A 13,912-nucleotide genomic window follows, 5' to 3' on the forward strand; every position below is an offset into this window, starting at 1 on the left:
GACAGTAAATACATAATGATGGAGCTAATGTACTCTTCTGGTTTTAAACTCTACAAAAGCCACAGATTTTGATATATATGATCTTTCTTCTTATTTTCTTTTCTATAGTTAAATGCTCCTTAATGGGAATGAACATATGTAGAAGGTACTTTGAGCTAGTTCTTTACACCCCCCCCCAAAAAAAAAGATTTGCTCATAATACTGCAGAGCGGCCATATGAAAATCATTAGGAAAAACAAGACTGAAAAACATATATAGCTATACATTGTAAATACAATTTAGACTCTCTGTTATGACTATTTGGGGAATAATTAATCACTTCCCAGAAGGTGTATTGCCTCATTTTTTGACAGATTATTATTTTTATTTTGTAGGATACAGCAGGCCAGGAAAGATACAGGACTATCACCACAGCCTATTATCGTGGAGCCATGGGCTTTATTTTAATGTATGACATCACAAATGAAGAATCCTTCAATGCAGTACAGGATTGGTAAGTAAAAGCAAATGTTCGCATTACTAATAGTGACTTTTTTCCATTCACCTCTCTCTCCCTCCTCAAAGCAGTGATCACACCACAATGTAATATGTGTATTTTTATATACTGTGATCCCACTTGTGTTTCATAAAGCAAACAAGGGCTAGCTATGCTCAGACTCATTTAAGGATTGATAAGAAATCATTTGGATGATTTTACTCTATTTTGTTCACTCCAATGCTTTGCATCCTGTGATATTTAGTTCCATGGGGACAAGTACATTGCTTTTGATTTTTTGAAGTACAAATAATGAATGGTCTGGTAGTATACTGGTCTAAAATAGGAATCTGGTCATACAGAGTGAAGTAAGTCAGAAAGAGAAAAACAAATACCATATGCTAACACATATATATGGAATCTAAGAAAAAAAAAAAGGTCATGAAGATCCTAGGGGTAAGAGACACAAGAGGGAAGAAATATGGGAACATATGTATATATATAACTATTCACTTTGTTATAAAGCAGAAACTAACACACCATTGTAAAGCAATTATACTCCAATAAAGATGTTAAAAATATATATATATCGAACATGAAAAAAATAAAATAAAATAAAATAGGAATCTGGAAACCATGAACCACAGGCCAAATCTGGATTATGAGCCACAACTGGCTCACCACTTGTTTTATAAATAAAGTTTTATTAGAACACAGCCAGGTTCATTTACTTATTGTCTATGACTACTTTCATGGTACAACAGCAGAGTTAAGTAGCTGCAACAGAGACCATATAGCCCACAAGCCTAAAACATCTTCTGTCTGGCTGTTTACAGTAAAAGTTTGCTGACCCCTTATCTGGATTTGTTAGATAGTTTTCAGTTTTTCTTCAAATTGAAAATTTCCAAAGGACTGGGATGAAGAAAAAGAAAAAACTGAAACCTTTCTTGTCTCCCAGCTCCATCAAACCATGTGAAAACACCTCTGTCTGTGTGATTTGCTATGGGGGGTTGACTGCTGTGGCTGCAGCTCCTTCAGCCTATTCCACCAGCACCTCAGGAGGAGACACTGAAAAGCTGATGGTCATGGTCATGGTCATGAATTAAAGCAGCAGGGCGGAACAGGGCTACTTTATGGTGGAAAGAGACAGAGTCTAGTTGGGTTTTGTGTGGTATTAGGAGGAAAGCGAGCTCACTGGTAGGACCAGGACTAAACAGACACCACATTTTAATTCCAAATACAGTCATGGCTTGTCTTATTGAAGGAAAAATTAGCAATACACAGGTAAAATAAACAATTTTTTTTCTGTTTTACATGATAGTATTATCCAAAATGATTTTTTTATATGTGTATCAGCTCAGTGAAGGTCAGATGCTATTAAAAATTTCAATTTGCCTTAGATTGTTTCTTTAAAATTTTTATTGCTTATCTGAAAATGCACCTACATCTTTCTTATTTACACACACACACACACACACTTACAATAAAAAATAATAATAATAATACCACTAACAATAGCAACTCAAAAGGGAAATATATAGCTGTAAACTGAAAAAGACAAGCTTAGCACCTCCATGAAAAAATAATTATCTTCAACTGAGGGGCATAGAAGAAGGCTTAAGTACCCCTCTTTTTAGTAGACTGAATATTGTAAAAAATGCCAGTTCTTCACAAATAAATTCATAAACTCAAGGCAATCCCAATCAAATACCAGGAGGTTTGGTATAGAATGGAATGAAACAGAGAGTCCAGATATAGACACAAAGCCATATGGGATTTGGTTTATGATAAAAGTAGCATTTCAAATTAGTAACAAAAAGGTTGGTTCAATGAATACCGTGGTGCTATCCAGTTAATTGCCACACATAGCTCTGGCACACATATTGTCATGCAAAATGGTCATTTTAATTTTGACTATTTCCTCTCAGGAAATGATAAGACCCAGGAGTGTTCATGAATTAGATTTCAGACATCAGGGTTCCTAAATCTGTTTGCACCCATAGTTCTGGCCCGTTCCAATGAAAGTTATATGACAACTGAGAAGAGATGGATCTGTTGAGTTCTTTGAAACCAAATGATAACAGTGCCAAGAGCCATCCTAGCAGTACCCCTGACTCTCGCATCAGAAACACTATGGAAAAGTGCAGCTTCCTCATGTCCTCCTCCACGCCTTCCCTCTGCAACCCCACCCAGGCTCCCTCACCTGTCAACAGACCATCTGCCCTATCTCACTTCTCCCCTACCTCCTCCAATTCTCTAACTATTTGATTCTATTTACCCACTCTTTCCTTTGAAATTCTGTTTCCTGTTGTCTTAGAGGCACATTTCCCAGATTATTCTTGTGTCTCTCAGACCGCTCCTCTTTCTGCTTCCTAGCTTTCACTCCCTTCCTCACCCAGCAAAGGGTAAGCATCCTCTCATGGCTTTTTTCTTGGGCTTATTCTGTTTCCTTGGCCATCTTATCCACTTGTACACATCATGTATCACTGTACCAGATGGCTCCCAAGTTTAAATATCGGGCCCCAGTCTGTCTTGTGAAGTGCGATGTTGCATTTCTTGGTATCCGAAATACTTACACACCTGGACATCCTGCTGCCATCTCAGAATCAATTGTCTTCACCTGAAACTGCTCACCTTCCTGACTTCAATTTTTGCTGTTCTTTGAGGCCACAATGCTTTGCCACCCAGGTTCCACCTTGTATCCAACTCTAACTTCCATCCATCCTATTCTGGGGCCTGATCTTGCATATTAATTTTTTTCCTGACTATCCTTTGAATCTGCTCCTGCCTGAGAAATCACGTGACCATCATGGCTCAGCTTCTTCTTATCTTTTGCTTCTTCCTTTATAATAGCCTCTAACTGATCTTTTCCCCCTTAGATTTCTTCCCATCCCAATCCATCCTATCCCACTGCTGCTATAAGAGTCTCCCAAAAGAACATGATCCTAAAGATCATGGAAGACTCCTGCCCAAAAGCCATGACTTACCATCACCTCCTTAATTAATTAAAACTTCCTCAGACTGACTTTCAGACACATGACATCATGGAGTCCCTATATTTTTACAGTCTCATCTCTCACTATTCTAAAGCCAAACTGAACCATTTGCTGTTTTTGGAACCGAGCCTAAACTTTCCAACCTTTGAGCGTTTTGTGTTTTGATGGTACCCTCTGTTTTGCATTTCTTTTTCACAACCTTCCACTCCACCTCCCCCGGATATCTAGATTTGTCAAAACCCAACAAAGCTTATCCATAAACCAACCCTTAGTCATGTTTTCATCCACAATTGTATAATCATTGGTTTACTAGGGATTTTTCATTCATTCAACAGTTATTGAGCACCTACTCTTTGACAGTCAATCTGCCAGATGTTGTAGTTAGTACCTATGCCAATATTTACTATCTCAGTAGTGGATCCATCTGTACCCAGTTGTCTGATGTGGAAATCTGAGCTCTAACTTTGATTTCTCTCTCTTTACCCATTACATCTCACTGACCACCAAGTCCAGTAGTTTTAACTTTCTGAATGCCTTTGTCCCTACTGCCACTGTCTAAATTCAGACTGTCATGAGCTCTTTAAGAACCTTAGCTCTCAGCACTTTAGGAATTTTCTACCTTGTATGCTTACTGGCAAGTCCCACCTTCTCCAGGTCATCTATCATATTGCCATCAGAGCTAAGTAATGTCTCTCATCTTAATAATAAAACCTTTAATAATGTCTTATTACTTACAGTGGAGATTCTGGGAGCCTCTCTGAATCACTGTGGAGCCTTGACAGCATGAAGAAGCCCAGGCTCCACTCTATACAAACAAAACCAAGTCTGCAGTGATAAATATTGGTATATGTATGTGTGTCAGCTCTAAAAGTGATCTTGATGCCCATTTCTGGTTAAGACCATTGGTTTAAAATGAAGTCCACACCCTCTAACGTGGTGGACAGTGTTGCCTCCTCATAGCTATTCCTTTAACATCATCTCCTACCACTCTCCTCCACGGGTCCTAGGTTTCAACCAGACAGAACTTTTCTCAATTTACTAATGTTCCATTCTTTCAATAACTCTGTTCCTCTGCTTGGAATACCTTCTCTGCTATCTTTCTAAATTTTTATTCTCTTTTCAAGGCCATCTCAAATAACAACTCTTCTATGAAGCTTTTGAAGATACCACTATCTCTTTTCCCACCCACCACAATTTCCATTCCCAGTGGACAATGCTATTCACTCCCATATCTCTGCTTCCATGCCACACTAGCACTTTCTGTAGACCACATAAAAAACCTAGCAGGCTCTGTTTTTATCTGATTACATTTTGTCTTCTGTATGGCAGTGTGAGTTTATTCATCTCTTTTCCCTAGTACTGAATACAGTACAATTTTATTAAAAATTTTTTCTATATTTTTATTGTGGTAAAATATACAAAACTTAAAATTTACAATCTTAATCATTTTTAAGTGCACAGTTCAGTGGTATTAAATACATTCTTATTGTTGTGCAACCATCACTACAGTCCATCTCCACTTCATCTTGCAAAACTGAAACTCTGTGCCCATTAAATAACTTCTCATTCTCCTTTATCGCCAACCCCTGGACCATTATTCTACTTTCTATGTCCATGAATATGACTGCTCTATTCATACTACTCTAAGTACCTCATATAAGTGGAATCATACAGTATTTGCTTTTTTGTGTGTGACTGGCTTATTTCATTTAGCATAATGTTCTTTTTTTTTAATATCTTTATTGGAGTGTAATTACTTTACAATGTTGTGTTAGCTTTTGTTGCACAACAAAGTGAATCAGCTATAAGCATACATATATCCCCATATCCCCTCCCTCTTGCGTCTCCCTCCCACCCTCCATATCCCACCCCTCTAGGTCATAACAAAGCACTGAGCTGATCTCCCTGTGCTACACAGTAGCTTCCCACTAGCCATCCATTTTACATTTGCTAGTGTATATATGTCGATGCTACTCTCTCACTTATCCCAGCTTACTCTTCCCCCTCCCCGTGTCCTCAAGTCCATTCTCTACATCTACGTCTTTATTCCTGCCCTGCAACTAGGTTCATCAGTACCGTTTTTTTAGATTCCATATATGTGCATTAGCATACGGTTTTGAATTATTGTTTTCTCAGGGTATATGCCCAGTAGTGGGATTGCTGGGTTGTATGGTAGTTCTATTTTTAGTTTTTTAAGGAACCTTCATACTGTTCTCCATAGTGGCTGTATCAATTTACATTCCCACCAACAGTGCAAGAGGGTTCCGTTTTTTCCACACCCTCTCCAGCATTTATTGTTTGTAGATTTTTTGATGATGGCCATTCTGACCAGTGTGAGGTGAGACCTCATTGTGGTTTTGATTACATTTAGCATAATGTTCTTAAGTTTCATTCCATGAAGTAGCATATGCCAGAATTTCCTTCCTTTTTAAGGCTGAATAATATTCCATTGTGTATATATATACCACATTAATCCAATATGTATTTTGAATGGATGATCCAAGGAACTATAGAGGGTCACATACTTCCTTGATATCCCAACAAAAAAATATAGAAATTACTTCAGACCAACATAGGAATTAATGATTCTATTCTTCCTCCCAGCAAAGGTCTAATATCATTTGTGTATTGCTGCTATGGCGATGTTATATTCAACTTTTTATTGTCGTTAGGTATATAGTTGTCTTAAGTTCCTAATAGAGTATAAACTATTTGTAGAAAAAAATTTTGTATTTCCTACTTAATGTAGTAACTAGCACAAAATTGGTATTTTTAAAATAACTGTTAATTGCTGAATTCGACCCATCAAAAACCTTGGGAAATGTTTAAGGAATAGAAACAGAATTGTATAGTAAGAAAAAAAACCTGTTTGGGGAAAGAAATCCAGTTCAGCAGTACGAACTTGCTTACATATACAGTACTGTCCAGCAGCGGTGGGGAAGGAGGAGCTTGCTGATATTCCACGATGGTTTTCTACAACAAGAAATAAGGTATTCCTAAGAAAAACAAGTACAAAGGAACAGATTCTTTAAATTACTGGTATCCAAGTACTGACCTTAAGGCTAGAAAAAATACAGAAAAACATACATAGCAAAAAGAAAAATTAATTGAAATTTATTTGCAGCTAAAGTTTCAAATACTCTTCTTAACAAAATGTACTTTCATTATATAGAAAGAAAAGAAAATGCTTGTTGGCTGTGATCTCAGTAAAATCCTTAAACTATCTAACTGTAGGAAGATTTAGATTAAGTGAATAGTTTCTTAAAATTTAATTACACACAAATTCTAGTCAGTTAAGAAAGCAGGTATAGAGATTTAGAGAGAATAGCAGCAAAGTAACAAATCATTTTGAGGAAATAGAGGCTGTCCCTTTTTTGAAAACACGTTAGATGGTACTTTGAATTTTCCAGTGGAATTTTATTTGAGGAATTAAATTAAATTAAAATACTCTCTTTAGCCAAGTTCCCAAGTTCTGTAAAGTTAATACAAAATGAAGCTCACTGTGATGTTATTTATAAGTTTATCTTGAGTCTACACATTTTCAAAAAGAATGTGAAGAAGTAAACACAAAAGATACATAGAATATGCTTAATAAAATAGGAGTAGAGAGTGACCCCCAAAATCAGGAGGGAATATTGTTTTAGCCCTAGTTCCCTAGAAACAGGGTGGGAAAAGCTTAAATGCTAATACTTTATTGGGAAGTGTAGTCTCAGGGAAGCAAGAGAGAAGAAAGGGGTGTGTGGCACAGAGAAGGGGAAACCAATACTAGGGGACGTCTGGCAAACCAGTCACCACCTGGTATCAAGCGCAACTGACCACAGGTCTCACAGGAACTTCTTCAGAGAGACTGTCAGGTAGAAGAAGAGAGAAGAATTTCCCCATGAGCCTTTGTCTTCTACTGGTCAGAGGTTCAGGCTTTAACTCCTCCACATTTCCATGTTACACATCCATGGATGACTCATTTCAGTGACAACAGGGAAGCTTCATTGTGGAAGGCAGAGCTGTGTGGCATTAGCCTGACGTGAGCTGCTTTGGGTCATGCCCGTGTCATGCTGATAACAGAGGTGATAGTTGAGCAGAGCCCTTGCAGGAATGGAATGGAATGAGTGTCTGGCCTTTCAGACAGGTGAGTCCAGAAGAATTTGAGGGAGCACATAAGTTTGAGGGTGTCTGATAGAGAATTTAAAAACTCATGGAAGTGTAAAGGGCAAAATGGCTCTTGTGTTTAAAACAAAATTTGGTTCTGAGACTCTTTGAAACCGAGGTGAAAACCATGGCTGAAAAAAATAATTAAACCTGATGTAATATACAGCTCTCAATATAGGAAGGGGTAAAAATTACTATACCAATCACTGAGGGCAAAGAAAGTTGTTTTTTTTATTAAGTTCTGCTGGAAATATCTTTAATTTGGGGGCACATTGGGTTTATGTCAGCAATGGCTTTCACAACTAGTACTAAAAAGACCTCATGAGACTCCTTTTTTATAGTGCCTTTAAAACATAGAAGACAAACATTAGAGTATGTTCAGTGAAGGCCCCTGTAGGAGGCTCAGAAAATATAATCCAAGCACATAGACTTCTTGTGGTCTCAGACGATCCAGGAATCAAATGGTAACCACTCAAGGGAATGCATGGATTCCATGCTACCTAGACTATCCTCCCTAAATTCCGTTTTTCTACGTTATACCTTAGGTAGAAGGCAGTTTGAGCTTATGTTCTCTGAAGAGGTCCTCAGGTGCTTGCTTATATTGCATCCAATACTTTGGAAACCAGATGCTGACTTTGTATTATTATGCTTGTTAAAGTCTTTCCAATTTTTTTTTTGACATCTCTATTGGAGCTCCCTCCCTCCCACCCTCCTATCCCACCCCTCTAGGTGGTCACAGAGCACCGAGCTGATCTCACTGTGCTGTGCGGCGGCTTCCCACTAGCTATCTATTTTACATTTGGTAGTGTATATATGTCCATGCCACTCTCTCACTTTGTCCCAGCTTACCCGTCCCCCTCCCCAAAGTCTATCCAGTTTTTGAACTTCTTTCAGTTCCTTGAATGCTTTTGGGTTCCGTATACTTCTGGGTTTCTCTTCCTCTTTGGAAGAGGCCTTTGCACATTCCCTGCCTTCTGCAAGAAACCACATCCCTCCAACGCTCACACAGATCAAGCTAATTTCCTCTCATCCTTTAGATCTCAGCTTGACCATCATTTCCTCTGATAGGTTTTTTCAACACCGGATGTGTTTGCTTGCTCCTGTTGTAGGCTCTTGAAATACCACCACTGGTTTATCTTATAAAGTAAATGCCTATTTCATTTTATGGTTTTCTGCTGGATTCCAAGTTCCTTGAAGACAAGGGCTATGCCTTTTCTTTTTCGCCTTTATATCTCCTTGCCTACCCCAGGGCCTGGCACTGAGTGGCTGCTCAAGAATTATTTATTGAAAGTGAGTGAAACCCACATGGAAAGTGCACATCTAGTAAGGTTATCTGTATTGGTTGGCATATTTTTTAAAAAGACACAGGGAAGTAAGGTGGCTGTAAACAATCACCTTGGATGCTGCAACAAGGTTTACAGTGTTCTTCAGCTTTGTCCAGGTGGCGAAACTGTGTGTCACCGTGGTTAGTAACTAGACTAATTGGCCAAATCCCCATTTGCTCCACCCTGCAGTTTGTTAAGGAGACAACTGTGTGGAGTTCAAAGTCAAGAGCAGCAATTTAGTGGCTCCATAATTTTGAGAAAATAGAGGTTACCTCTTTTTTGAAAACAGAGTATTCTGTGGTTTGAATCCTCTAATGGGCTTTGATTTAAGAAATAAATGAATGATTTATTAGAGAGACAAGGCCCAAATAGATTTAGATAGTTCTGGAAACAGAAGATCACCACTGAAAATTCACTGCCTTTGAAATGTTGCTCAGAGGAGTTGTGGCCTAGAGAATTTCCTGGGTCTCAGTGGGAGCGTGATCCCAGGTATATGGAATTTGGATCTGCTGTCCAGGCTCTTCCTGAATGTCTAGCACTAAAACTCAAATGTCTATACACACTGTAGTGCATTTTAACTTGATTTAAATTCTTCCCCATTCCTGACTTTAAATGCATTTCTGTTCTAAGTATGGCATGGCCACAAGCTGCTGTATTTCCTGTAGGAGATTGTCTTTGGTTTACTTCCCCCACCTTATTTATTTACATTCTGCTTTTGATGACACAATGAGAAACTATAAATATGTTTTTTTTTTTTTTAAGGCAGGAAATCTGGTGAGCAGGTTGATATTTTTTAAAAACCACCAGACTGAGGATAAAAGTCCGACACCATCATCCCACCAGTTTTAAATAATTCATTTCCATGACATTCAGGATACCATTGCAGATGTGCTGGAACTGGAATGAAATTTCACCTTCAAATATTCTCTTCCTCTGCAGTTTTCTGTCTCTTTCCTTTTCTCCAAAAATATATAATGGTCTTAAATTAAGGTGACCTCATATTCAATATGAAAGAATTTTAGCCTGGTAATAACAGCTGAGATATGATGAGCAATTGCTAAGCCTTTGTTCAGAGCTTCCTAATCTTGTTCAAGGTCTTCTCAACTACAAGGTCGGTGACAGCTTGGAGGGGGCAGTGGTGGGAGTAGAGCACAGACGGCTGACCCCCGAGTTTTACCACCACCCCACACTGGGCATCGAGGTGTCTCTCCTCTCCCTGGATCTTAATGACTACATTTCTTACTGCTGCTTGGACCCAGCCATAAAAGAGTTTTCTTCCTCTGAAATTTTCACATCATCCAACTTAAGCTCAAGTTTATATTTATAAGATAGATGGCTCCTAATCCACAGCTCCTTCCCAAAAAACAAAACCAAAATATACCCTGTTCCCTCCATTGTCTTTTCTGTCTCCATCTTTCCAGTTTATCAGGCCAAAAACATTGGGGTTAATCTTAACTTCTCATTTTCTCAGAGCCCACATCCAGTCCTTTAAAAAAACTACTGTTATTATCTTGGCTCTAATTTCAAAATACATCTCTTCTGTCCTTCGAGGTAGTTATGCTCTATAAAGTTATCAAGAGTGTTGAATTAGTGAGTACAGAATCTGCCCCATTGGGGAGGTATGGGGTTAGTTTCCTGCGAGCTTCTGTTCACAACATTTTTGCCAGCCGATCAATACATTCCTTATGTTAGGTGTGTTTCTGCTTCAAGACACTGTGTTTAATATATATTGTTGATTCCTGACATCGAACTCATAGCCTACAGCAATGCAACTCATGCCGACATGAAGCTTATCCAACACACCTTTTTCCTCTGTAAGGCGCACCACAGCCTTCTTGCACTCAGAAACTTGAGACAGCACTTCAACATTATGCTTGGAGGTCATATTGAACAGCAAAATCATCAATAAAAAAACCAAAATGTGAAGAGTATGACTCGAAATGTATTGTGAAAGGGCACTTATTTACAGGGTGAGAGCTGAAACAAGAAGGCAGAACATGCCCTTGTTCAGCTCAACTAGGAGTATGTGTTTGGGCCACTCAGATTTCTAATCACTTTGCTCATGTCTATAAATGTCTTTGAAAGTGCCATGAGTACTTATTTTGAGGTTACAAATAAACTTTAGCAAATCAAAAATATGGAATCCGTGAATAGTAAGAACCAATCATATATTCAAAATCCCACCACTCCACCACCACCCCCGCCCCTCCCTGTTTCCACTGTATATTAGCTTGCTAGGGCTGCTGTAGCAAAGTACCACAGACTGAGTGCTTCAAAAACAGAAATGTCTCAGTTCTGGGGCTAGAAATCCCAGATCAAAGTGTTGGCGGGGTTGGCTCCTTCTGAGGGTTGTGAGAGAGAACCTCTTCCATGCTTCTCTCCCTCTGGCAGCCTCGGGCATTCCTCAGCCTGTAGACAACATTCTCCCTGTGTTTTCATATCATCTCCCCTTTATATGTGTCTCTTTATGTGCACCAATTTCTCCTTCTTATAAGGACACCATCCTATGGGATCAAGGCCCACCCAACAACCTCATCTTAATCTGATCATCTGCAAAACCTTATTTTCAAGTATCATCACATTCATAGCTACTAAGGATTCAAACTTTAACATTTGGGGGAGGGGATACAATTCAAGCCATAACATGCTGCTACCACCCTGGTTATGCTACTGTCATCTCTTATCTGGATTATTACAATCGCCTAATTGGTCTCCCTGCTTCTAGCACTGCCCTAGCCTCCAGAATCTTCCCAGCACAGCAGATAGAATGAGCTTTTCAGATTGTAAATCAGATCATGTCACTCCTCTGCTACAAATATTCACAGCATCCCACCTCCCCTGCATTAAAGCCAAAGCCATTACGAGAGCCTACAAGCCCTGCACAATTTACCCACTGCCTCTCTGACCTCACCTTCTCCTGCTCTCCCTCTTGGCTGGGCTACACCAGCCTCTTTGTCATTCCTAGAACATACCAGACATGCTTCTACATCAGGGCATTTGCTCCTGCTATTCCCACTGCCTGGAAGTCTCTTCCCCAGATATCTTTATGGCTCTCCCCTCACCGCCTTCCATTCTTCACTGTAACACCTCCTTATCATCAAGGTGTGCCGCTCCCACCCTATTTTATATTGCAACACTCTTTAGCACTCCGTATCCCCTTTCTTGGCTTTATGTTGTTTCCATAGCATTTACCACTCTCTAATATATTTTCTAATTGACTTATTTACCACATCTGTCTCCCCAGCAAGCATGCTTCATAGAATAGCAAATCTCTGTCCCTTTTATGCAGTATTATATCTGTGTGTCTAGAATAGTCCCTGGCACATACTAGATGTTCAATAAATATTTGTTGAATGAATGAATGTATGAATGATGGAAAGAGAGGTATATAGGACTAGACCTTACTCAATTTGTTTCTTCATAGTCTTCACAGTCCCAGGCACATATCAATTACATGTCCTACAAAAAGTTGTTGACCAAGGGCCACAACAGTATCAGAATATTTTGAAGCAAATAAATCAGTGCTCTCAGTTCAAGTGTGTAGGGAAGTACTGCCTCTCTCACCAAACTTTTGTCTATATAGTAAGACCTTCCAATTTCTCAGTAAGGTGAAGCTGATATGTAGTTAGAATTGATGAAGAGAAATCAAAATGTGTCTCTTCTTCCATACTGGGCAAAGTGACTTGAAGTTACCTGGTTAGTTCCTGTAGGAACTAACCCTGATTCCAGCCCTAAAATGGTCTTCTTTTATCTTTGTTTTTGGAGGGGAGAGTATATGTGAGGAATGCCTTAGAACAATAAATGTACAATACATATTTGGGGGCACCTAAAAATGGCCAGAAATGTCATCTAACCCAATGAGAAATATTTACTCATCTCTTATGGCCTCAACGTTCCATCAACCAACTTTCTGTCTCTGGATTTTTTTTAAATTTCTTTGTTTTTTCCACTTATTCTTTCATTTGCTGGACTTAGTTCTGGCCCAGAATTAGCTCCATGAAGAATGCAGACACGTTAAAAAATGTAAAGCCTGGAATTGAAGATGTTTTAATTAAGTACTTACGTTTACTCGATATCTGCCCAGACCAAAGAGGGCAAACCTGGGCTTATATTCTGGTCACAGAGAATCTTTTCTTTTTTTTTTGGTGATCCAGGAAATAGCAAAAGGCTTGAAGACTGAAGCATGAAGTACATATTAGCAGTTAATGTGCTGATTATGTACAGAGAAGGAGCTAGGGGAATAGAGATGCCTGTCCCGTCTGACTTTGTGTTTTGTCGCCTAACCTCATCTGTACTTGGAGGTGGTAATTTTAATTCCATAAACATTGACACTAAAGTCAAGGCTAGAAGCTAAATTCTTGTTCCTGCAGCCTTACCTAAGACAGGCTATATAGGGAATATAAAGATTAAATAAAAGACTTGGAATCTTGGATGGAAGATATTATATAAATATGATTGCTATTTGTTCTGCTTCACTTATACTCTGAAAATAGACTTCTTGGCAGCTCCTTATGTGCAGCTGTGTGTCAAAATGTTTATTGCAAATACTGTTATTTTCTCACAGGATTTTCTTGGTTTCTGTCTATTTTATTATACCTTCTTTTCTTTGAAATTAGTTGCCTGTCTTTGGGGAGTGGATTTGTCTTGAAGGACACTAATTACACCTGTCATATAACTCCTCAGAGAGGAGATTGTGGTAAGAGCTCATTTCCTAGTTCTAGATGTTCAGCTTGGTTTCTGGGTAATATTGTTAATGAAAAAGAAAATGTGTGGGATTGTTGATGATCCTATTTAGAAAACAGAGTTTTAGGCTTTAAAAATGAATGGTTACGCTCATGCCTTACTTGACCTTACTAGTATTTTCCATCATGAATGTAATCTCCATCAAGTCTGCTTTCCAACCTCAGTGAATATTTAGAATGTTTAGTACTTTATGACACATACTGTTGGTCCTCATTTTCTTTTCTTTT

At 38.7% G+C, this 13,912-nt stretch overlaps 1 protein-coding gene across 1 annotated transcript in view; it reads left to right on the top strand.

Moving 5' to 3' along the window:
- The window catches only part of RAB3C (RAB3C, member RAS oncogene family), a 300,910-nt gene that overhangs the window by 135,270 nt on the left and 151,728 nt on the right, over positions 1–13,912 (top strand). Inside the window, exon 3 of the mRNA XM_007103926.2 lies at positions 375–493. Coding sequence (XP_007103988.1) covers positions 375–493 — 119 coding nt within the window. The remainder of the gene's footprint in view (positions 1–374; positions 494–13,912) is intronic.

This window comes from Physeter macrocephalus, chromosome 8 (assembly GCF_002837175.3).
Source record: "Physeter macrocephalus isolate SW-GA chromosome 8, ASM283717v5, whole genome shotgun sequence".
NCBI classification, from domain to species: domain Eukaryota; kingdom Metazoa; phylum Chordata; class Mammalia; order Artiodactyla; family Physeteridae; genus Physeter; species Physeter macrocephalus.